Genomic DNA, 22,319 nt, shown 5'->3' with positions numbered 1-22,319 from the left:
GTGTTTCTTTTCATGATCAATCAACCTGACTCGTGCACTCTGGTTTAAACCAGTGCTAGTTGGGTTACCTAGAGTACAATGAGATGCTTTCCTCTGTTTCACACGGTTTCCCACACAGTCTTTTCTCCCGTGCAGAATCCAGCAGCATTATAATCTTCCTTCAACGTTCTCAGGCAAGTAACACCTACAACCCTTATTTTGTTCTAGTCTTAAGATAAATACTAGTTTTTTAACCAGAAACAAAAGCCATCTTGGACTTATGTCTACGCATGTGCACCAGCAGAGAATCTGGTGTGTAGAAAGGCAAGAGGGACCAAACAGTGGCAAGGGGAGCAGGGGACATGCAGGAAGCAAACTGCTGAACCAACAACCCAAATGCCTTCTTTTCTCCAATCTACTAGGCAGTTTTCATGGGATTAGAGTAAGGCAAAAAAATCTGAAACACTGCATTGGCTTGGTGGCAGGAGCCGTGTTCATGTGATGCCCGTGTCCCTGCTGGGAACAAGGAGAGGACCAGGCTGGAGCACAGGCTGGCAAACACTCCACCGGCAGCCACAGAGGCCAAGCCAGGGACCGTGTGCCAGGGGAATGCCCTTGCCAGGAAACACGGAGAATCAGCACTTCAAATCCACCTCCACAACTCTGCCTCCAAAAAAAAAAAAAAGGTTCTATCTGCATTCTCATATCTGAAACCCAGCAGGGCTTCTCTGGGTTACTCTGTTCTGCCTTGGATAAGGTAGTCACTGCAGGAGGATTTCTTTGTCACTACAGTGGCTGGAGGAACACATACAATTAAGAGATTGTTTTAACAGACGCTCGTATAAGTGCTACAGGGCTCCTATTAAGACCAAAAAAAAAAAAAAATAGGGTGATAAATTCCTTGGTCTAGGAAGTAACCAAGGTCAAGCAAACTTGTTCATTTACAGCTGCAGCAGATCATGCCTAGAGGATATCCCCCTTTCAAAGCATAGTGTCCCTGTGGCTCCTGGAATAATGGTCACCCAAGATTAGGGTGGGGAAGATTTCAGTAACAGAGGAAAGAAAGGAAGAAGAGGAGGAGGAAAAGACAGAGAAACAGCTCCCTCCAGTAACCAAAAGCCTTAACCATTTTCTGGGTAGCCTGGCTTCGGTTGTTACTACATTCCCTTCAGGCACAGTCAGTAGGGTAAGGGACTTTAATCCTCCTCAGCCTGCCATCCCCCACAAGCATCTTTAGATGAATTACTCCTCAGTGACACTCAGGATGCCCACAACATCACTGGGACACTATGTCAGACTCCCCAAAGGGGATTCAAAAGAACAAGACAGGCAACACCACAGGGAGCACATCACCAATTACACCCACAGCCGTGGGCGCTTCCGCATCCCTGCCAATCAGTTCAGGTCTAATTTGTAACACAGGACACAGCATGCATTGAAGAGTAACAGCCTGCTCAGTGTGAGCACACCAGAGAAGAGGGATGCAGCATGGCACGAGTTCCCCAGCAAGCTCACATGCAGCTGCAATGCCGTCCTGACACAATAGCCCTACTTTTTAAAAAGCGTCTTTAGCCCAGGCAGAAGTGGAGAGCAGAGGATAGGATAACATTGATGTGCCAGGTAAAGGTCCCCCCTCCTCTCACCCCAAAAAAGCAGAATTACTATTTTGGTTAAGCTCCAACTTGCAAGCCCTCCCCAGAGCAGAGCACAGATTGCTGGTTGAAATAAGAATTTGCTTGCCTCTCCATTTCTTTTTGCCTCGAGTCCGTTTCCTGGTTAAAGTCTTGAGGATACCCCTCCTCCTCTCCATAGGGCTCCACTTTACAATCCTCCCGCTCCTCACCTCAGCAATTCTCTTCCTGGGGCTGAGCAGAAATGTCATTGGAGCTTGTCCATGCCCCTCACAGCTGGCACTATTAAGTGACACAGTTGCACCCTATCCCCCTCACCAGGCAGCGAGGAGGGAGCATCATTCCTCCTGCTGTACTCAGAGACCAGCAACTACTGTAAAAGCCTCCTAAATAAGAGCACAGAGTGCCCGTTCCAACAACATCCTCCTCCTCCTGTGTTGCAACAGCTAAGACCTACGATGGTTTTGCAATAGCCAAAAATGAAAACCACCAACTGGACTCCAAAAATAAAATCATCTGGATATGGGAATGTGAGACTCCCGATCTTTGCCAGATTACTCCGTTGTTATCAGGCTATAAACATGTCTGCTCTTTTAATCCATACAGCACACAGGCTTTTATATTTCTCTTTCATGATTATCAATCAAGTGTTTACAGATTGAGACTAAATGAATTAGTACTGGGCTGGTCAGTGGAAGTCCTGCAGAAGCAGCCAAAACCACAGAAACGGCCAGTGAACGCCACAAGGGTGAGTCACAGCTGAACAACCAGCTGGCAGGTAGTCCAGCCCTTCCGACATGGGCACAACTGCTGGGGACACGTGCAGGCTCTGCACGCAGGGGTGTCTGGCAGACATGGCCCCGAGTGTCCTGGCATTCCATAAGATAATGTCAGAGCTCCCTTCCATGCGTAGGGAGGAGTAACTGTGGGAGCTTGGATCTAGAGCTGTGGTTTCTTGTTAAAGCCAGTTCTTGAAGGGTAAACTTTTATGTATCTCTGGAAAACTCCTTTTGGGGAAGGACAACGGGGAGAAAAAAAAAACCCAACCCAGAATAGCAGCAAGCCTACTCTTAAAATCCTCTGATCAGTCTAACCCCTTACAGCAATCATACACCCAGCTCTAAACACATGGAATTCCTTCCCCTAAGAACTTCACCTCTTTTCTTTCTTATCAGAAGTACCACATAACTATAATAAACATTAAAATTGCATGTTTTCTTTGAGCCTTCCACCCATGATTTATCCTTAACTGTGTTAAGATAGACTGCTTAGGTCTGCCTAAAAATTGGATTGTGCATTGCACACAAGATAAAATAGAATTTGCCATGTAATGCATGCGAGAGTACACAAAAGTTCATCACATTGCAGCAGTGTTGGAAAAGCAGTTCCTAAAATAACCAGTTCCTAGAGTAAGCAGCAAGATGAGACTGATGAAGCCTGCTACAAATCTCTACGGGGACAACATGGATTCAGATCAAAACTGTGTTTCTCAGTTTAGGATCTCACTTCTATTCAGTGAGAGGGTTTTTGTTTTGTCTTGGTGTTTTGGATTTTTGTCCTTCTGTTTTTTATTCTTTATGTCCCCTAAACAATCGGGGCTTTGACTCATCTCCTGGATACTCCTGCACTCCAGCCTGTCACACTTCAGCCCCATTGCCACTTACCAAAATTCAGACTGTATTTATACAACAATTATTCCTGGAGGTAAGACTACTATTGCCACAAGCTGTGAGTGAAGGGGATTCATCTTCATCCCTCCTGCCAAACAGCAGCCCTCCCAAACCTAATAGTGTTTAGCTTCAGAGCTCAGAGGCTCTTGGTGTAGCAGCTCTGAGCCACAAAGCTTTAGGGACAGAGACAAAAGTTCATCACCTCCCAAAGTTACTACAGAAATTCAGTACAAACCCAGTGTGTCAAGGTCTGGATTATTGCCAATTATAGACAAAAATAAACATTTAGGTAAGTCTACCAAATGGGTTATTAATACACTTATGATTTCTGTAGTTCTTCCCTGAGCTTGGCCAGGTAGCTCTTTTACAAAGCACAAAGACACACTCTTGCATTTTCAGAAGGGAGTTTCAGAAGCAGGTGACACCCTGCCATTAGATAGAGATAGGTGCAAAGCAGAAAGGGAATGGTTTGGATCTGACCAAGGGCAGAAGACCCAAAGACAGAGAAGTTTGGCCTAAAGCCTTGTCCAAATCCCAAAGAATGACCGAGAATAAAACAAGATTGAGCATCATGCACTCAGCAATGGCCAGGTCAGCATGTAAATCCTCTCACCCCATGTTAGCAGCCATGATTGATGCACGAGAAGTTTTTCCCTAAATGAGTGTGCATCCCTCCACCCTCCTCAATTCCACAGTGCTCATGTGCTCTGCAAGCCTTTCAGTACATGGGGCAGTAGTAGCCAAAGCTCTAGCCTTTCTTTTTGGCTAATCATGCCAAAATCTGGTCTAGATTCCATGAGTTGCACCAAGTCCCTCCTGACCTCCTGGGTTGCTGCTACAAACAGCTGTAGGGGGCCCATGCCAATAGCACACATTGCCACCAAGAAGAGAATATGGAGCAGAAAATTAACCAGGTTCCTGGATGCATTCCTCAGCATAAGACACATGTAGTATCCTAGAACCAAGATCTGGCTAAGCCTTCAGGAGTCTGGGACAAGTGGCAGCTTGAAGGTAGACTGTGGCTTCCAGCACTGGAGTGTACGTGATGCACAGCTAAAACCAGCAGCAAAACACAGCCCCCCACAGGGAACGCCTCAGGAATGAGCCTGGCCCATGGTAAATGGCAGGCACTCTCTCAAGCGGCTGCTCCAGTTCAGTTCTCCCCTCTTTACAGCCCTCAGCAGCATTTCCAACAAAATCCTGACCAACAGAAAAATTCAGTGCTGACCTTTGCCAAGTGGAGCTTATTAGTCTCGGGATTTTTATTTTTTATTTTTGATCTGCTAGGTTTTAAAACAGAGCCAAGAAAAATTAGAGGCAGGAGGGTGAAAGTAAAAAGTTGAGTGCCCTTTCCACTCCTTCTTGGAAAGTTGGCTCTCTGAACAACAATTCCAACCAACTAGGTTACAGGTAGCAACAGTTAAGAATACTTAAGTATTTTGCACACAAATCTGTTAAACTGCTTGGAGATTTTCACACAGCTGCCAAACTGGGTCTTCCACCAGGCTGAAGTCACCAGTATACTCTGGCATTTGCCCCAGTCCTGCTCAGTGGCACTACACATTCCCACCCCTCCACACGGCACAAAGCAGACCAGCCAAGGAGTTTAACAGCAGTCAGGGTGACCAAAGTAGTGCCCCACCACAGCACCTCTCAGGGTGTGGCTGTGTGGCGCCCATCTTTGTCCAAAGTACAAAATTAAACACTTTTCAAGTCTTGGGTTAGAGTCTCCACTTCATGCAGCAGGTTCATAACCTCAGCTAGAGCTTGGGCAGCATGAAACTGGCTTCTGTTCTCATCTCCAAGCCACAGCCCAGCTAGGACACATAAATCATAGGTAAAGATCATACCCAAATTCAAGTCTGCTCTACCAGCTTGACACATCAGGATACAACCTATGGCAGATCTGGACTGAAGAACAGCTGTTTTGGAAACTGGGGATTCATTTGGATGAGAAGCAAACTGAAAGGCCACATGAACTGGAGCAGCATGGAGAGCTATGAACTTGCCAAATGTACGTAAGACTTTTGAGCATCACTGTGTTTCAACATTAACCTTCTCGAGCACCATGCAATGCAATGAATCACTTATATTTGCACTCTCATCATGCACAGATTTTTTTTTTCAGCCAAACTAGCAACATGCATTTAGCTAAAAGCAGTAAGCAGAACAGAAAAAAAAATTGTATCTGTTAAATATTTTGCTTCCTTGCCCTTTGAGGAGGCTAAAACCCTTGGCATGCAGTTTGCCATTCTATGTATGGCAACATGAAACAGTCCCAACAGATCTACTGAGTCAAAGAAACTCAACCTCACACCCCCAGCCAGGTGAGGGGTTCTTGTCATTTTTCCTGAGGGACACCACACCTCTTCTATCTCCTCCTTAACACGTTTCTCTCCTGCTCAGTCTCATTCTGTTTTTCTGTCTCAACTTCCCCATGACCTATGAAACAGCAGGCTCCTGTGACTGAATACTTCAGATATTTCTGCACTTTTATATCCAGTTACCACCCTCAAATTAGACCTATTCTGCAAAGATGAGGCAGAATCCCCCAAGGATATATTCAACTTCTGTCAAGGATAGCATTTCTGGAACCACAGCAGTCCAAAAACTTCAGACAAGCAAGCACTCATCCACCGAGGGTGGTGGGATTTTGTTCACATACTTTTAACAGGGCATGAACTTGAATATTTACCAAATCTGGTATGGAAATCAGCAGGAGCGTTTCCATCTTTCCTTACCCCGAGGTTGTGTGTAGCCTTAACTGCTTGACTGACCAGCCCAGCATCCTGTACAGACACAGGATCTATCACTTGTGATCTCTCCTTCTAAAGTCTGAAGGAAAAAAGAACTCTTCTGTGATATTCCATGTCAAGTGACAAGTGTTTGCAGAAGAAATCCACTGGTTACTCAGCAGAAGTCCTGATTCCTTATACTATAAAGCTTAGTTTTCACCTCGTATGGGACTACTGCTCCCTAGCCCCTGGGAGCTAGCCCCTTCACCTCAAAGTTGTTTCCCCTGCTTCCTCCTCCTTCCTGACTCATTGCAACAAGGAGACAGATACTCCCTTGAAAATTTGGTATCTTTATCAGAGTTTCATCTTTTTCATGTGAAATCCTTTCTATTTACTGCAGAAATGAAAAAGAGCATTTCAGAAGGATAGGGAGCACACGGTCATATTTCTCTGCCTTACCTTAACCCATAAAGTTTTCCCCACATAGAATAGTGAAACCACAGCTGTGCAGGTACTTAGCTGTGGCCAGGCTCAATCTACCACAAGAGGGGAAGCTGCCTTGGACTGTGGCTTTGAGTTGGGCAAGGAAGATAAAACCCTGCAAACTGCTAACCCCTGCTAGCAGTAACATCAAGGTGATACAATCATCAGCAAAGCTCTTCCTTACCAGAAATCGTGCAGCATGAAAAACCAATACACAAGCAGACAGCAGATCCTGAGTACCCACTGTCACAGACTCATACTCAAGACAACTCCAAAACCACACACAGCTTGAACTAGAGAATTCTGTTTTCAATAGCATGCAGAACACCAAGACACAAGAATTTACCTGGAACGACACTCTTTTTTGGAGTCTCAGACAAACTGGACATCCAAACTTGAAATCCAATCATAGGGCAGCCATGGAAAGAGAAAGTAATTAGAGACACAAGAAAACAGTCAAAACCAGTCATATCAGAAAGTCTGAGAGTTAGTAAAGACAGCTTTGAAAGAGACATTAAGTTTTTCTTAAGAGTAGTGTTGGCATGATGGGGACTCAGAGGAAGGACAAGTCATAAGAACCATCCAGTTAATTTTTATGTTTTAGTGCATTTGCAGAACTTACGAAACTGATCTGTAGGTGATCCAATTTTGAGCTCTCAGAATAAGATATGCCCTGAGCTTATTCCCAATAGCTCAGAAAACACATACCAAGAGACAGTTTGACTTATTAAGCCTCAGACCTGCAAAACTATTTATCTTTACAGCTGTTAATGATACCCAAAAGACACATAGGCAACTCTCAGAGACTGAGCTTAGCAAGCACATATAAGTTTCTACAAGCATCTTGTCACCCTGGAATTGCATTAAGGAAAATAACAATAGACAGATAATGCTCCACAGAAAAGAGTACAAAGCTCCAACAAAGGTACATTCAGAGTATAACTAGAAGTTCCATTTTTTAACCAATGAATGAGACAGAGATCAGGTTAAGGAGAAAGCCGGTAAGAGTTGCTACCGACCGGGTCAAAAGGTTTCCCTCCCCCTCCATGAAATGAGGTGGAAATACTTGGCTTGGGAATTTGGGAATAATCTTCAAATGTTAAGTGTTAATTTTTTTCTTGAATACACTGGAAGCATGTTTTGAAAGTTAGCAGATTTTCCCCCATTTCTAAATAACAAACATTCCCCTTCTGTGGGATGAGGGAACAGAAGGGCAGCTGTACTCTTTCCCTGCATGGGAGAAAATACATCTAGAAAGAGATGTTTATATGACAGTCTAAGAATTTCCTAAATTCTAACAACTCCAAAATGCAATTTGAAAAACTTATCTGCAATGGGGAACCCTGTTCTGGACCCAGCAGTTTAACAACAGGGAAGATGCACCCATCAACCACCTGGAGAGAAAAGCAGGCTATACTGCTGGCCTTGTCTGTTTGTTGTTGTCTTTTTGAAGTGCAGGGTATATCCAAGACAGTCAAAAGATTAATAGATAGTAATGTAATAGATTCACAGTACATATGTAACTGAGGAATTGCTAGCATGGTACAGAACTTAAGAAACAGCTTTCAAACTTTCCCAGTGGAAACCAGAGGTCCAAAAAACACATTGCTGTTTTCTCAGCACTAAGGGAATGGCAAGGTTTTTATATCCTTTCTTTAAATTAGGGACACAGTTTTCATCGTGTAGAACAAAACTGCAATTCAAATGGATTCAGTATTTTGCCTCCTTTACAGTAAACTCTCTACAGTGGCAGCTTGGAGAAAATGATGAAGTCTTTCAATCGTCTGACTCCCAAACCCATGTGCTGCACTGTCACAATACACTACAAAATACACAGTGGTAAATAACAATAATTCACTTTGGACTATCATTTAAGAAAAAATGAAAAAGTCTCCACATCGGTGGAGTGCAACAGGAAATAATCTGGCAGAGTAGCTTGTGCTGTAGCTCATGGAGGGAATATACAGCATGTTTCTATTACAGACTTGGGGCATGCACGGGAAAGGGTGTGAAGGAGTTGTTGTCAGCAACTTGTCTATTAGCTTTTGAATAGATTTCCACTGCCTTCAGAACACGACTACGAACTTCTGTCAGCTGTCAGATCTTTTTCCAGACAGAAGAACCTGAGTACGACAATGATAAATCAAGCAGATGATGTATTGCAGGAGCAACTGGGAAGACTTCAAAGTTTGCCCCCACCCAAGCTGCAGCAAAAGACTGAAACACTCAGAGGAAATAAGCTGCACTTAACACAAGTTTAGGGATACTCTGGATCTGTCTGCTCAAGAAGAGAGCTTAAACCTAGATCCACAGTAGCCATATCTACAGACACCCATGTGAGATCTCACCATAAATAAACCAATTCTGTTAGCCATTATAATGTTTTTTTTAAATTTCTTTTTAAACAAAGTATTTTTTTCTCCTTGTCAAAACTATTGGTTTAAGCCAGAATAGAAGGGCAATATAAATATTAACTGGTAAACAATCCCACAGGTCAGCAGCGTGGGCTTCCCAGCCCAGGAAGCAGCATAAAAGCAGCAGCACTTCTCAGCTGCCCCAGCCTGACAGCAGCTAGAAGTGGATGAGGTTGCTTCTGAAGCAGAAGACAGCCAGCATATTTCAGCTGCTCCTGCACATCTGCTTAGCATTAAACTTCCTTCTTGGGGATTTTTTTTTTTTTTATTCCAAGACGTTTAAGCTCTAATTGCTACCAGCTTTTAAGAGTCCCCCCTACAAATAATAAAAATATCAGACATTAGTGATAGATTCCACTTCACAGAGAGCTCAAACGAAGAGCCGCGGCAGGAGCCAGTGTACGGGGAGGAGGTCAGAGGCCTCAGAAACATGCTGTGCCTGAGCCAACAAAACACAAGCTTTGAACGGCCCCAGGTTTCCCCTTTAGGACAGGGTTTTACTGGAATTCTGCATGGGGCTTGGACCTGGTTTCCAATGGGATTGGTAACAGTAAGTGAACAAACCTTTGCTTCCTGCCACTCCTCTCCCCCACTGCCACACAGCTGAACACTGGCTGGTCTCAGATGACTTGGAAGTGCAGGGGGGGAATCTCAGTATTTGGAAGGAAAATTAAGGTTGCCTACTCAAAGCAGGCCACTCCTAGGGCAATGGCATCCCAATTCTGCTCTTAACATCAGTCCCCACAGCCCCTGCTGCCAACTTCAGCTGGAGCCAGAACAAACTCCTCCTACCGGAATTATATTAAAAAGCTCAAAAGGAACATGGATCCATAAATTACAGCTAAGCCACGAGGCCAAGGCAGTTGTGAAGAGCACAGAGAAGGCTTTCCTTCGGAGCCACACTGCACAGAAATAGCAGCACAGCAGGCATGTCACTGGAAGTGGCTGCTGAACCCAATTCCATTGCTTCCAAGCTGCCATGACAGAGTTGGGCAACCCTCAGACAGGTCAAGGAGGTTCCTCAGGTGCAAAAGAAAAGGGAGGGGTTGAAGGGGCAAAAAGCTATGAAGACAAAATTAAGTTGGTTGCTATGGTGAACATGAAACATCATTCTAGGTTTCAGCAGAAGCCTTTCTGCTGCCAGTGAGACTGGTTTGTTTGCTGCTCCTCCCACCACTGGCAAGAGAACAGGCGCCAGACTGCTGGGGACTAATGCTTTATGCTTGTGATACAGCTCCACTCATCTCATTTTAGCAGCAGGCTATTTGTCTTGAGTAGAGTTAGAGCAGAGCGAGCTTCCACAAAAACCTACAATAGCTGGAGCCAGTCTAGAATCGAATGCACGAGCTCAATGCTACCAAAATCCAGATGCTACATTCATGGTACATATTAGTACTGCACATCCAGGTGGGCCCCTGCCCCAGCAGGTGCAGAGAAACTCCTCCTCCATGGGCATTTTAACAGCAGCTACTGATTTGTTTTGTAGAAACCAGCAGGTTTCTTTTTGTTAGTTAGACTGTCTGAAACTTTCAGTTCAGTGTTGAGCCCAGCATCCATTATTTAACACTGCTGCCAGCACCAGGAGGGACACTCTCCTACAGAATCACAGGTTTCATGTTGCTGGGGCTATCAGGGACCATTTTAACAAGCTTTTTAAAAATGAATGTCTGTATAGCTGTCTAGCACGTTAAGCTACATATTTCCCAACAATAGTCCTGCAGTAATTCTGGGGAACTGGATCATACTGGTCACGAGTCTCAGCATGGTTGTAGTTCTGGCCATGTAACCCTTGCCCCAAATGATTTCTGTGCATAGCTGAGAAGTTAGCATGGGCCAAAGACAGGTCTCTACAAGTGATCTGGATGTGGCTACCTTGCTTTGGAGGGCAAAGAGTTTAATTATACAGGTATGGCCTGTTCTTTGGAAGTTGCCTTCCACAGGAAATAACAGTCCCAGGGCCATCTAACTAACAAAACTATTTTGTTCTCATGAAGCCCTACCTTTTAACATCAACTGGGAATACCAAAATCTCTCAGCTGTTAAGGTGCAAATTAAATTACTGAAAGAAGGATTATAAGAACAAGTGGCCGTGCTGAAGAGATACTGACACCTGGTCTGTTTCCAACAGTGATCTGTTCCATGAGTGCAGCTGAGCATTTTGCAGACTCATTTTCTAGACTTACACCCTTCCTGTCTTAATTGGAGGGGTGAAAAGAAAATAAACAATCAGTGATTCCTCAGACTGGAGCTAGGGGAAAGAAATGCTTCTGCTGAAGAACAGGCGTGTTCTCGTCCCAACAGTGGTGTCTGAAAAGTCAGCAAGAAGTGGGCTGACCACACTGTTCCTCAGACGTGTCCACTTCTTAGAATTGGCCTAGAGCCTTGCTGGCTGTGATGTTCATCACATATGGCAGAACAGAAAACAGAAGTTAAGCCTGAATTTCAGTTTACATTTTGGAAGACAAGCCTGCCAAGGAGTTGGTATAAATTAAGCACTATGTTGTTGTCCTGGGGGGCTCAGGTGGGACACCTTACTGCCCCAAGAAGGCAAAGAACCAAAGAGCCAGGCTCAGTCTACTCAGTCTTGCTGGGATTTTGCCTCCACTTTTCCCCTCCTTGCTTCCTTTCTGCATTCCTCAGACAAGCAAAGGAACAACCTCCTCCCTCCATCTCCTCCTGACAAGGTGAGGCTGGGCAGTCAAGAGCAGAAAGCTCAGTGAAGAACTCCAGAACTGTGGGGCTTGTTTCTGCTTTCATCTGCAGACAGCGCACCATGCTCATACCCTCCAAGACCTCCATCCCCCAGACCCACTGACCATCCTTTGTCAGCCTGTCTCCTGGTTTCTCTCCTCGAGTCCCTTCCCCTTCAGCTGGGGCTTGACACTTTGGTTAAATGGGAAGGCAGTAAAATGCAACAGTACTGGACTAGGGGAGGAAGACAAATACTTGGTGTTGCTAAGCTCCCCCAGAAACTGAAGTACTTTTACCAGAGAATTACTCTGATACAGAGTCTATGAGTAGTTTTACAACATGGCTGGAAAGAGGAAAAATGCAGATGAGCCTTCATCTGAACTAGAACCATTGCCATGCATTCTTGGCTCACACAATTAATTCATTCAACTAGGCAGAGAACAACGGATAGTCAGAGAAATGGGAGGATGGCACAGAAAGATTTCAAGTGTTTTGATCTGTCTCACACTGTCCTGCTCAGGGCACCCTGTTGAACTGTACCATTGATGTTTCTCCCCCCAGGCTCCAGAAAGGCCTAAATAAAACCAACATTTGTGGCCGGTGCCTGGCCCAGGGTGGGCCTGGTAAGACATTATACTTCTTAGGTACCACAATGACAGATTCATTTGTTACTGTAATTTCTGGGCAAGCAGCTGTCCCACATCAGGGCAGCTTAAATAAGCTTTCCTTGCTCTTATGTCTGTGGGATGCTGATGCATCGTGTTTAAAGCAATCGTTTTAAGATAGTCCTTGAAGGATACACATACATTATTTTTTCCCCCCAATAGGAGACCACATTTTGAAGTAAACCTCTCACCCCTGCAGAAATCCCTCCTCTTCTATACACTTGAAGCTGAACATCACCTCCACTCCCCATGCCATCTGTTCAAGAGGGCTGTATCTTGAAAAAATATTTGACTAGTAGATTATCAAACATGCAAATCCAGCTGAAGTGTCTGAGTAAGAGGATTGGCAGCAGGCATTAAATAAGGCCTTTAATTTTAGTCCTATTCACCAAGTTCAGCTTCATCACAAACAGCCTGGGGAGGGTTTGTCAGTGCAGGGGGTGGGGGCAGAGGTGCTGAGCTGCAGTGACGAGCACAGCCAGCATCCTCCTCCTTCCCTGGCAGAAATTATCCCACTGGGAGCTGCTGTGGGGCTCCTGGCCTCCCCGGCACCACCACGCTGCAGACCAACTTCAGACCACGTCCACTTGCCACGTAGTCTGGTGTACACTAGACCCGCACACGCTGCTTGGAAAATGTTCACATCTGGCTTTCACGTGACTCGAGCGTGCCTCAGAAATTCATCATCTGGATAACTCACTCCTGCAGGGGAGAAATCCACAACCAGGGAGCCCTTTCCTGAGTTGGAACGGAGGAGCGGGGCGCCAGAGGATCGTGTGCTTGACAAACTGCACAGTGACACGCTCACAGCTGCATTTTCACAACCTCATCCAGTCCTTCATCCTTTCTAAAAGTACAAACGCAAAGAAAACTTAGTCCCAATTTTCCACCCTGTTTACTTCTGTAAAAACCCATTTTAATCCCATTCGCAGACCCAGAAGTATCCAGGACTGTTTAGTTTTTGTTCTGGCAGCCATAGCTCCCATTAACTCTTTCCACATGGCAAGTGAGGATTGTTTCCCACATGATCACTCTGGTACAGCCCCTGCACATACAGTTTTGTAGCAGTTCCAAGTTTTTCTGGGAAGTGCCTAGAATATCTGAATGCTAATCCACATCTACAGCTGTACAAACTGAGAGCATCACCCCTCTGAGGAAAAAACCAGCCTCCAGCACTGCCAAGGAGGAGGGCAGAAAAGCCCCAGACGTTGCACTTGGAAACTCACAGGTATGCACACGTACTGGGATTCATGTGTGGCTCAAAAAATGGAGCAAGAGTCAAGTCCCAACTGTGAAGCAGCCATTCTGCCAAGCACAGAACACTTAGCAGTACTGGTGTGTCCAGGCAGAGACAGCCAATAATCAGTGCATACTTTGTAACTCCTGCTGGACACCCCTGTAAGTAATGCTTCCAGCCATCTCTGGTTAGGTGAGCCACTCCATTCAGAGTAAACCAGAGAGGATTTGTCCTGTCACGCAGCCTGGACACAGGCCAGCTAGAATGGGACAGGTGTGAAGCCACACACACAGCTGGAGGCACTTAGGGAGCACTATTTTAGGGGTGAGTGCTCTCAACAGACTAAGGACACACACCCTACATACAGCTTTCCAGAATCTCAGGAGAGAGATTCAAGTGCTCACCAGCCTGAGACTAAATTACCCAAAATGCCCAGGGAAGATTTTATCCACTCTTCCCAGCCAGCCAGACCCATCTGTGCCACATACAGATTCCTGTGGTGGCTGAGGATCATCACCCTCCGCTCCAGCTCCCAAATGCACTTCTCACCTTCCTTATCTACCATGCCAAAATCAAAATACCAGTACTCTCTGTGCAAGAGAGGAAGAACCCACGCAGGCAGCGTTAATACCATCTGCCACTGACAGACAGAAGAGGAAGGCAGAACAGTAGCAGATGGAGAATAGAGTCTTCCTTAAAACCAAGAGAAATGCCATTATATCCCCGAAGGTACCAAGTGCTTTCTTGGCACTTGGCTGAAGACTCTCTGAGGCATTTGCAGGGTTCAAGCTGTTCTGCCATGGCTGTGCTCAAGCCACACCTCATTTTTCTAGCCCTCCCTGTGCCCAGTCTCCCTGCCCTCTCTCCTGGACACAAGGCTTTCTGCAGTGCCAATGCTGAACTGGGAACAGCAAAGAACACAAACACATTCTTTTCCCTCATCTTGCACCCTGTCCCCACACTTCAGTTTAAAAGCCAAGGAGCAAAACAAAAAACCCACACCACACACAAACATCTCTTTCTCTCTTAGCCCATCTTCCTCCCACCCCAGCATATGGGCCACCCAGAAGACGACAGTGATCCTATACATCTAATGGGCCACATGTCCTGTCAGCAGAAAACTGAACCAGTGTGGAATAAAGTCTCCTATCTGCTCTTCTCTTCAGTAGCCTCAGGCAGAAGTCCAAAGCACTTCAGTTTAAGCAGTGACTTTAAAAATACGGTGTACAAGGAGACGTGTGAGATCAGCTTCTTTCTGCCAGAATACTACAGACTGGATTTGAAGTGTGGGATTGGAGTGGACAGATTCACATCTTGACTGAAGATGCAGAATTGGGTCACACACATACAGATACTGCAAGGACATGAAATCTGCCTGACTTAGCAGCAGTTCTTCTTCAAATCCTGCTCTCTGCTAGTGCACCTGAGCCCAAGAGCTGTAGTCTTGCCTTGGAAAGAAACCCAAACCCACAGAATGGATGTTCTTCTAATTATATGAAGAACTTGTTAAAAAAAAAAACAAACAATCTTTTTTAAAAAAAAAACAGGAAAGAAAGTTTGGTCTTTGGGGAATAACTGCATCAAGCAAAAGCCAACAAACTGATCAAAAGTTTAGCAAATTCCCTACCTGAGGAAGAATAATTCTTTATCATAAGAAGAGGAAACTCTGTCATCGATGACTGAACTCAAGATGCACATTGAGATCACTAACTACTAACTTCTTCCAGAACCAGGCCCAAGATGTATATCCCCAGTAATTAAATGAAAAGGTTTGTTTGGTCCTTAATTGCTATGTTTTTGCCTACACTGTCCTTCTTTTATTACTAAATCCTTTATCTTCCTGAAAAGGGGGGGAAAAAAAAAAACCAACAATAAACAGCTATGTGAGAACCAAAATGTTCTGCCAGAATCTGCTGTTTTTAAATTCCATGCAGCAATTAGTACAGACAGCCAAGAAGGTTAATCGTATGATGAGGGAACAGATCCTGATTTCTGATCAGGAACAATCTTGTCAGTACATGCTTGTGAAGTTACAAAATAGTGACTGGCAAACGATCTCATCCAGCCATCCTCATGAACAGGCCAAATGGCACCAAGGAGCCAGTCCACCATTACTGCTTCTGCCCTAATTGTAGGAAACAATGCAAGGAACACAGTGCACACGTGTGATTCATCAGGATAAACACAAGAGCACATGCCTCAGTCCACAGGGATCATGTCATACCACAGATTTCTTACAAGGATTTAAGATGTTCCTGGGACCTTGCCATGGGCTTGGACAGACTTGCATCCCTATTCACCACCTTAAAAAAAAAAAAAAAAAAGGCAACCCAAAAAAAATGTTCCAAGCTAAAGCTTTCAGAGGGACTGTAGGGAGACAGACTTCAGAGACAAACACCATGAGACCAGAATGACTCAAAGTAACATTTGAGTTAAAAACCACATTCTAGCTTTGTTGCTATCACCTGGGCTCAGATTCACTAAGCAGTGACCAACTGCCTGCTTGGGGCAAGTAGCCCCAAGCTTCTGCTGCAGTGGCCACCCTGACATAAAATGCATTTGCCTCATGCTGGGATTGCCCATGGTAGTTAATTGGATTTTTCAGCCTCTTTAGTAACGCACTTAGATTTGGCTTCTTTGAGAACCCATTTAAAAGACTTGAGAGAGTTCTTCTGACTGAGAAGGTAAAACTGAGACAGATTTCACAGTCAGCTGGATTAGTTAAGGCATGCCCCCAGTTCCAATACTAAAAGGGCATCCACCACTCCAGATGACATCCCATCAATGCTGCAGCAACCTTAAGGCAAAGGAAAGGCAACACTATGTGTCTCTTGGAGCGGTCCTTCCTTCTCCCTCTACTGCAGCCATTTCCCACAAATATTACAAAACACCTGCCAGGGCTGGAGGCTGTACATTCCCTTCTCTCCCTCTACCCACGTGTAGCTAAATGCCTGCCGCAGGCCTGTGGAGCTGGCAGAGACCTCCACACTCAATTGCATCAACCAAGCTTTGTTCCGAGGGTCACCACCTCAGTCCTGCAACAGGTAAGAATAGCTCCAGCCACACAGCCCTGCTGGTCCAGCTGGGGGCTCACACATTTGTGACCCCACTGAATGATTAAGCACAAAACGGGTGGCATACACAATTCATTCTCTCCATATTGTCTTAAAGGAGACAGCTCAGACTAAGTCAAGAAAATAAAGCTCATTTATGAAAAGGGAAAAAAAAAAAAAAAAAAAAAAAAAAAAGAGCAAGACAGGCTATGGAGCTCTAAGTGCAGGCTAGACACCTGCAGTGTGACAGGATCAGAAAGGTTAAGCTCTGAAGTGATGAGCATAGCTCAGCTGTAAGGACAGAAAAAGCCACAAGTTGAGCCATTTCCCTTTGTAATTACAAAAGAAGCAGAAAAAAACCTATCCCTGATAATGCAAAGAAACAGCAATAAAGGCAACTCCCTGAAGCTGGCAGAATGCACATCCTTAGTGCATAAGGGTGAGGAAGAAGGTTTCTCTAGTAATGAAGAATTAAGCCAAGGAAGCAACTTTGGCCACCAGCTCCACCCATAATTCCTAGGCAGCATCCCACAAAGGGATCAGCCACGAGGACCCTTGGTGTTGTTACAACAATCTGCTTGTTTCTCTCTTGAGGCCCTACTTCTGTCATTGCTGCAACTCTCTCAACTCTGCTTAGCAATTTCCTCATTCAGGGAAAAGAAAGCATTGCAGATGTTTCTATAAAAAGTTTGTGAAGTGTCTTCCAATGGACTCTGAAGTTTTTATTTACTTGCCAGCAGATATATCCTTCCTAGTTTTAGATTACAGGAGGGAAAGAAAGCAGTGATTGCTGGCTGTGTGAACCCATAATCTTGCTACTCCAAAAATTGGACAGGGGAACCCAGCTGAAAGATGGTTTACTCATTCAAGGAAGCCTCATCAGCATCCTGAGGCAACACTGGCTTGAACCAAATTTTTAAGTTAATATTCTAAGTGCTCAATTACAGGCACTATTTAAAATAGACTTCAGCTGCCAAACTCAGCCAAAGCACAGCCAGCTCGATGCAGACAGGATCCGAACAATGACGGAAAGGAGACACTGCAGGACTGAGGGAGTCATAACTTCTGTATTATTGAAGTTTATTCCTCCTCACTTGGAGGAGCATCCTACAGTATAGCAACAAGGTGCCAGAGGAAGCCACCAAGCAATGGCTTGAAGCCAGCTGTGCCCCAGCAGCAAGCTGGGCAGTCTGAGCAGGGAGGAGTTTGGTTATGAATTCAGAGGGGGGGGTGGGCAGCAGTGCTCCTGCCCAGGCACATGGAAAGTCATGACCACAAGGGCTTGGTCACCTACAAGGCAGGTGGCAGAGATCACTTTGAAGGCACCTCTTGTGCTGGATCTGATCTCAGTTAGCAAAGAGGATCCTCTCAGTAGCTGAGGAGCACTAAGACGCAATGGAGAAAAGTTGTGAAGCCCACACCAGCTCTCTCTTACCACCAAACACCAGGTCCCAGATGCTTGCTTCAGCTTCATGACTGGGATCTGACAGCTTTGGCATGAAACCAGCCAATAAAGATTCTCAGCAAGGGGACAGGGAAAGATCTTACACCAGGAGTCTGCAGCTTGCTCTAGCCAGCAAGGGGGTTTGTGGGGTGGGGCAGGGGACACAATGACATTTTTGGGGAGAAACATATTCCAACTGGTTTTATAAGCCACATCAGGATTAGCAGATATCTCAAGGGTTAATTAGTTCACCATGCACAGATGGTAGCTGGTAGGGTTTGCAGAATGGATTAAGCTAATCTGTGGCTTGTAATGTACCATACAAATATCCATTCCTAGACTTGCAGCAATTCTACCCTTACTTTGATTTGAGGACAGAAAACCCACACAATGGATGCCAGCATAGAAGTAATGCCTATTTTGAGTGACAAATGAGTAGCTGTTCACTTGGCTAATGCAAATGACAAATTGGAGCTTGAAAAATAATTCCTTCCCATTTTGCTGCAGAGGGTCTTTGGGTGGACCAAGAAGAGACCATTTGTTGCAAGTGTACAGAATATGCCCCGGTAACCACTCCTCACAGTTGTACTGAGGGCTCTCCAGCACTGACAGATGGTCATAGAGCAACAATTCAATTGCCTGGAAACATGAAGGCAGCTTTCTGAAGCAGCTCTGCAGCATGTCAGATAAAGCCCCCCAAGTCCAAGGTACCAGCACATGTGGCATTTCAGGCCACAGCAAACGCCTGTGCCTTCCCAGAGCCCCAGGGAAGCTCCAGGTCTCCGAGCTGGCTGCAGGTTTAAGCATTTATAATTAGATCACATCCAAGCAAAGGGCTGTGTGTTTACACAGCCCGTTGCACAAGAGGAAGCCTGGCTCAGGGCTGGCATGCAGAGATGCCCCAGATCGGCACAAGACTCCCTTTTGTTTAGCTAAGGACGTGCCACGCTATTGCATTTGGTTCAGAAGGTCTGAAATGTTTACAACCAGCATCAACTGCAGCGGTAAATGTTTCCATAACTCCTATTAAACTCTGAACTTATCCAGTTTCTCCCTGCTCTAAGGGGTGAGCACAGGGCTAGCTAAGACACTCACTCTGGCAAGGCAGAGGTCAGGGTAGAGGTGACATTGGCTGTCTGAGGCATTCTCCGAATGTTTCTGCAATCAGCCATGCTCGTGTCATGCCTGCACATGCCTGAGACACAGCAGCTGTGGGATTCCTGCCGGACAGTGTGGGACATCTGTGCTCACACCCAACAGCCTCCTCCCAGCACCTCTTTGGTCAAGACACAAGATATTCATAAGGTCTCATTTGTTGGGAGGTGCTTGCATTTAAAAATGCCTATTTGTCTCTTGTTTAAAGATGGAGTAGTTCCATGATCTGCACCTATGGAAGAAACTGCATTTCAAAGCTATTTGTTATCTTAAAAGACCCTCACAGCAATCATGAAAATCTTACTTATTTACCCTATCCCTTTTTTCAAGTGTCATAAAGCTGGTCTTTGTTAAAGGCTGTAACTGGTGACTCCCTTGGCATATTCCTTTGCTCATTGCATGCACACTCCCACAACATCCAGCTCCAAACAGAAGGAAGCATTCCTCTGCCATTCTAAAATCAAGCAAGAAGATGGCCGAGAACAGAGTCCCTTTATGCAGCTCAATTTGTTCAGAGAGCTGCTTCACATTCCTCTTTGTATGGGGTAAGTAGAGAAAGAGTGTCCCTCAGCCACACTGTTTCCAAGCCCTGGCTGCACAAACAGCCCAGCACCAAAAAGCAGAGAAGAGGAAAGAGTCCCAGAAGGAGAGCTGGCAGCATGGAGAGCTGGGACAGCCAAAGGAGGGAGCCTGACCTGAGTGCCCCTTGCAGGGATGGATGACCATGTCACTTGGGGTTCTCAGGGCAGGGGGCCAAAGAGTCCAGCAGGGGAGAGCATCCACAAATGACATCTCAGCTACACTAACTCAACTTAATCGCTTTTCTCATGTCATGGCAGATCAGCTCCAACTTGCCCCCAGAGCCACAGGAATGAAGAGGCAGCAGTTTCCTTCCACTCCCAAAGCAGTTCCTCGCATCTCTTGTGCATGAATTGCAATACCCTTTCATGTAAACTGGTGCACTGAGCCCAAAGCTCTCCAGGTCTCCTAATGCTGTTCCAGGTCAGTGCTAAATCAGGTTTTCCCAGAGACTTCAGCAACGTTTTTTAGATTTTTACATGGCCCCAAAGCCCCCAGTGCTCAGGATGTGGCTGAGGCAGGAACTCCCACACTCAGCTCTGCCTTCTACCAAGTCACTTGGAGCTTTTTATTTAAGGTCAGCCCCTCTAGAGAAGGTGCTGCTGTCAATTGAATTCACGGGCTCCTGTGAACAACACTTATATTTAGGAAGTCCTAGAAGTGCAGCCCAGACAGAAGCTTTGCAGGAGGTTAAGAAGACCAAGCGTGCCCTAGTTTATTGTGTAGGGCCAGCACCTTGTACCACACTTGCCTCTTCATTACCACACCCCACCTCAGGGAAATTCAGGGAAAGGTACCAAAAGTATTGGCCTGCAAAGGTAGCTACCATTTGATGCACAGGCCATTGGGGTTAAGCAACAGGGTCTCTTTAGTGCATCACTTAGCTTATTACAGGATGGCAGCTTAAAAGCCTTCATAATTAACCAACAATCAATGTAGGCAGTGATATTCATTGGAGTAAAGCATGTTACATTCATCTTCCTTTCCCTCCCAGAGACCAAGCCACTGCAGTATTCCTTTATCATCTTAAAAAGCAAGAAGAAAAAATCCTCCCCTCCCTGCACACAGGCCAGAGTTTTACAGGAGTCACTATTGGTTTGAAAGGCTTCTCTTTGGATGCCCTGAATGCATTTGAAGCATCCAAGGTTCCAAACAAAGTCAATGAGAGTTGCAGGTGCTCAGTGCTGCTTGGGGAAAAAAATAAAAAAATTAAAAAATAGAAAGCCCTGACACATCTAGCTCAGAGCAGCCAGACCCAGAGGCCCATAATTACACATCCCTATTAAAAACACATCTGTAAAAATCACTAAGAGCAACATGGGGAGGGGAAAAATTGGATTTACATAGTTTCAAATCAGGGTTTTATAGGACATTTCAATCCAGGATTTTAAAAGCAAAACACTGAGGTACAGCCTTTGAGGCAGCCCAAACCCAGACACAGAACATTTTGCATCAGAAGCCTCACCAGAGGCTTTTGGAAAAGCACGATAAAAGATTCAAACTAGCACAGAAAAAGATGCCCTTCCACTCCAGAAAAGAACCCCAACTCTGACTCTGCATTTTGACCATTTGCAATGAAAGAAATGTAATACAATTATCAACTCATGCTGGAGATGGAGCTGTATAAATACAGTCAAAGAAGAGCAGTCATTTTAACTGCAATACTATATAAGGTGGGTCTCTCCAGTGCAAAGGAAAGAAACTGATGCTTATCTCCAGCAGGATTCAGCAATAAAAAGTTAAACTGCTACACAATTTAATGCCACACAAAATAAATAGATGGTTTAACAGGGGAAAGCAGGGGGTAAGTTCCTCTCTAGAATCATGCAGTACATATAAAAAGCCTGATGGCTTACCTGATTTTCTCTTTGAAGATCCATAGTCCCTGAAAAAAAGACAACAACAAATAGACATGGTTAGAGCTGGAAACAGTGGTGAGAGAACGAACGGGTGCCTCCCAAATTTCCACCCATATGCTTAAGAGCTCCTGCTGCGCCCTCCCTCCCTTAAAGCGGAGGTGAGGGCGGCCGGGCATGGGCGGGCGGGGGCCGGGGGCGTCCCGGGCAGCACCGGCCCATCACCAGCACCAGCTGGGGCTGCTGCAGCACCGGGGGCTCGGGAGCATGTGATCAGCCAGGCAGAGCGAACCATCCACAACCAGCAAGGCAGGGGAGAGGGGTGTCATTTTTCCCCCTTTAAATTGTGCTATTAAACGAACAGCTACTGAATTAACCCTTAACGTTCCCCCGGAGAGGAACGGGAATATGAACTGCTTGCTGCAGGGATGCGGCTGCTCCAGGCTGAGCTGGCGTGGCTGGCAGTCAGGAGGCTACTTAATTTGTGAATAATCTCCAGTCCTCTCCTAGTTATCTCTGACAAGCACTTGGAAAGCACAAGGAAAAAAAACCAAACCAAAACAACCCGCAAACTTTGTCCTTTCTTCTTTCATCCAGGATAGAAAATGCACCCTTACTTTTCCATAGTGATTTAAAAGGTGCTGGCACCTCTACTCATGCAGAACAGCTGAAACTCCAGACAGCTGCTGTAGGAGGGGAAGAAATTACAGACGGGAGCTGCAAGAAC

At 45.5% G+C, this 22,319-nt stretch overlaps 1 protein-coding gene across 7 annotated transcripts in view; it reads right to left on the bottom strand.

Annotated features, from left to right (window-relative positions):
- SH3PXD2A (SH3 and PX domains 2A) overlaps positions 1–22,319 on the bottom strand; it is a 254,045-nt gene that overhangs the window by 74,051 nt on the left and 157,675 nt on the right. For 4 of the 7 annotated variants that reach the window (XM_048310590.1, XM_048310591.1, XM_048310593.1 and 1 more), the window contains 2 exons: positions 21,593–21,621; positions 6,845–6,892 (listed from right to left, as the gene is read on the bottom strand). In XM_048310590.1, coding sequence (XP_048166547.1) covers positions 6,845–6,892; positions 21,593–21,621 — 77 coding nt within the window. Of the gene's footprint in view, positions 1–1,822; positions 1,954–6,844; positions 6,893–21,592; positions 21,622–22,319 lie in introns of those variants that run through there. The other 3 variants (XM_048310592.1, XM_048310596.1, XM_048310597.1) reach the window with 2 other exon arrangements.

The sequence above is a fragment of the Corvus hawaiiensis genome, chromosome 8, assembly GCF_020740725.1.
Source record: "Corvus hawaiiensis isolate bCorHaw1 chromosome 8, bCorHaw1.pri.cur, whole genome shotgun sequence".
NCBI classification, from domain to species: Eukaryota; Metazoa; Chordata; class Aves; order Passeriformes; family Corvidae; genus Corvus; species Corvus hawaiiensis.
This window is presented reverse-complemented; position numbering and strand designations above follow the sequence as displayed.